At 35.7% G+C, this 3,504-nt stretch overlaps 1 protein-coding gene across 1 annotated transcript in view; it reads left to right on the top strand.

Moving 5' to 3' along the window:
- The window catches only part of LOC122094079 (protein ULTRAPETALA 1-like), a 7,003-nt gene extending 4,196 nt beyond the window's left edge, over positions 1–2,807 (top strand). The window contains exon 3 of the mRNA XM_042664734.1: positions 2,358–2,807. Coding sequence (XP_042520668.1) covers positions 2,358–2,532 — 175 coding nt within the window. The 3' untranslated portion in view covers positions 2,533–2,807. The remainder of the gene's footprint in view (positions 1–2,357) is intronic.
- The last annotated feature ends 697 nt before the right edge of the window (positions 2,808–3,504 follow it).

Genomic DNA, 3,504 nt, shown 5'->3' with positions numbered 1-3,504 from the left:
ACTAAATACTGACTTTAAAATCCAGCTCCTTCATTCCTAAAGGAATGAGTTGCAAATTATAAGCCTTTGCAGCAGCAGCAGCAATTCCTATCGTTGCATTGTACTAAGATATTTATTTATTCTTTATAGCTTTAGAATAGCAGATTTAGCACCATTTTCATTATAATTCTTCTGTTTATGTCACATTGGTGGAGTGTTTACCCAAAAATTGTATGCTCTCCTCCTGAAGAATATCCCTTATGTTGAATGTTGATAAGCAAATACAGAAACTGAAGAGAATGACAAGCACCCCATGGTGTCATTCTATACTCATGTTGGTGAATTATGTTTAAAAAATACTCTTGTTTTTCCATATTTAAATCAATATCGAAATCAAATACAGAAAGAATAATGGATTACTTCTACTACAAGTAAATAGTGAAAAAAATTCAATAGGAAGATATATTCCAGTTACCTTGAAGCAGTCCTGCATTAGTTTTATTTTCAGAAAAAGAAACAAGGGTTACATGTAGAATATATAGCGAATGCGAGGAACTAAGTTGAGCTTTTAAAAGTATATACACAGTAATTTTGTCTTTTCAGAATGAAAATTTTGAGATATTGTCCAGCTGCCATCCTTATATCGTTTGTACGGAAGTGGATTCCAGAGATGATCAAATTTACTCAATTTATAGTTATTAATGGTCTGGGCTCTCCCATGGTATCTCCTTGATATGGCATCTTATGTGAAAGAACTTTAAAATTTGGTCACCTGTGTAGTTATCAAGAAAATACAAAATATGCCATTACCTTGGTCAGTAGTGTTTCTGATTCCAAGTTGGTCTGCAAGTAAATCAAGGAATTCTCTACTTCAAATTGTTCTCTTAATAAAGCCTTTTTTCTGATGGATACACAGTAAAAGATGTGGAATAAGTTGTACTGATCAGTTTGAGATTTCCCTAAGAGTAAAGCATATATTTTCTGTACTTGGATGGTCATATCTGATTACCCATTGATGAAATGAATCATGCTTGATAGTCCTGGGTAAAGAAATGAACGGTTGTCTAAACTATAGAGGACTCATCAACATGTAGAAAGTTACAATGTATCAAATCATGATATAGATTAATTCCAATTCTGTTGCAATTACGTAGGAGTATACCCAAATGTAGATTTATGATGTTTAATATGGATCTTCAAATATAGATTTGTTGATCAGAATGAATCTGCTTCCACTCAGGTCATAATCTGTATATTTATGGCATTTATTCATTTGTTTCTACTTCTTGTACAAGTTCTTCTATGGGACCTTAGTCTAAAACATCTGCATTCATTTTTTATGCATGACAGAATGATAACCTATTTACTTGGTTTTAGTGCTATATTAAAATTTTAATGTTGTAGGTTGGATACTGCTTATGACATTTTACTTTGATTTTATTATGGACTGAAATAATCTGACTGATCCTAAAATGGTAAGGCTTGAAAGGGTTTCCTCTACATCTTGAACGATAGACAAATTTAGCAGATAAAGAACTTAATTAAAGGAAGGCCTAGCAGACACATGTTGACCACATTAGGCATGTTTTCTAAAATTGTATGAATACTTTGTAGAAATCTAAGTAGAGAGAGGACATAGGATCCTCATGTTGGTTATGTTTACTGAAAATGATCTGTTGTCAGTTCATGATTGTTGTGCAAGAATCATGCTTGTTACAACAGTAATTGTTCTTTTATGCTTCTTCCACACCTTCTGACTATGCATGTCTCCTGTTCGGAGTTCTGCTAGTCTCCTGTTTATGCCTCCAATAAATGAAGTCTTAGCCCAACTATATGGGAGGACTCCAGTTCAGCCATGCCCTTTTCTTATCCTTCCTAATAAATTATGAAGCTTTTGATCTGAAATTAGAGAAAAGTGATGTCATGTTGTATTCTACCTAATCCCATACAATGTGCTCAATGAAATGTCAACTTGTGTTTCATACAATGTGCGTGATGAAATGTTTACTTGTATTTATTTTTCATCTATATTAAGCTGTCATATGTTCCTACCCCGTAGCTTTCAAGCACTCCTATTTTTATGCCTACTTCATAGAAAAATGATAAGGTTTTGTGAAGATTCCTAATGGAGGCAAAGCTGAGCATAGAAACCAGCACGAAACTTGACCCTGAAAGCTTTGTAACAGCCTTTTCTAACTAACTGATGTATACATTCATCCCATCAGATCTACTTATACAATTCAAATTAAAGTCTTTTCTGTGATCATAGATACAGTCAAGATATTCTGTTCTCATTTTCTCTTACAGGGTCTTATTGTTGCTTTTGTTCTAATGCTCAATATTCAATTTCTGATATTGCTTACTGTCACTTAATTCAGAATAACCTGTGATGATGAGGAAGAGCGTGCAAGCCGTAAGGTGTACAGGGGTTGCTCTCGTTCTCCTACTTGCAAGGGGTGCACCTCTTGCGTGTGCTTTGGCTGTGACATCTGTCGATTCTCTGATTGCAACTGTCAGACCTGCATTGATTTCACTCGGAATGCTGAAACTTAGTTTCCTAACCCACCTGTGTTAAGCAAGGGTATTCCTTGTTTTTGGTGGGGCACTTCACTTTTTTTTGCCCTCATGAGGACCCCCCACCCCTCATTATAGAGAACTTCAGCTTTCCTATGTCTACTTGAAGTCCCAATCAGAGGGTTCAGTTTTTGTTGTTCCCAACAGCTGCTTTTGAACTTGCAGTTTCATTAATTATTCTACCACTAGAAATCTATTGTTGGTAACTTGATGATATTCCCTATTCTTTTGAAGGAAGACATCATAGAGGAAAACATGTTACTGTTGGTGATTGTGGTTCTAGATAGGTAGTACTGGAAAAATCAAGCCCCAAAACCATTCTGAGAATTCATGTCAGGTATTTGATATAAAAATGCCTCAACTGTGGTTTTGCAACTCTGATGTGCTGCTGGGGCTTGGATATTTATCCAAATGCATCAGTATTGGGATAGAATTATTTCTCTTTTGCGCCATTAAGAAAACAAGCTAAGCAGCAGCAGCAGTAGTCTTTTATAACCTGTTATAACTTGGCCAGCTTTGAGATCAGAACAAACAAGAACCCATTTAGCCTCTCTCCCATTAACTGTACATGGAAAAACCCTCTTGAAATTCAGTACTGAATTGAACTCCATTTGCCCAATACTCAAATCTTGATGCACCTTTTGAGGTTTTGAAATTGGATATACCAAGTACCAACTTTGTCCTTGGAAACTCAATAATGGATATTACAAGGTTAATCTTTAGGTAACATTGCTGCTTCTGCTATCAACTACCACCCACAGGATTTTGAAACTTCATTTCTACAACCACAAGTGCGGTTAAAGGGTCCACTAGAATACCTAATGACCTCCACAATTATTGCATTGGGTCCCCTATGAGCTGTAGCAGCTAGGGCTGTCAAGTGATGTATTGAATGTTTGAAACCTCATCCCATCAGGGAGCAAATGTAGAAATACCTAATTCTGATTTGAT

Source organism: Macadamia integrifolia, chromosome 11 (assembly GCF_013358625.1).
Source record: "Macadamia integrifolia cultivar HAES 741 chromosome 11, SCU_Mint_v3, whole genome shotgun sequence".
Lineage (NCBI taxonomy): Eukaryota > Viridiplantae > Streptophyta > Magnoliopsida > Proteales > Proteaceae > Macadamia > Macadamia integrifolia.
This window is presented reverse-complemented; position numbering and strand designations above follow the sequence as displayed.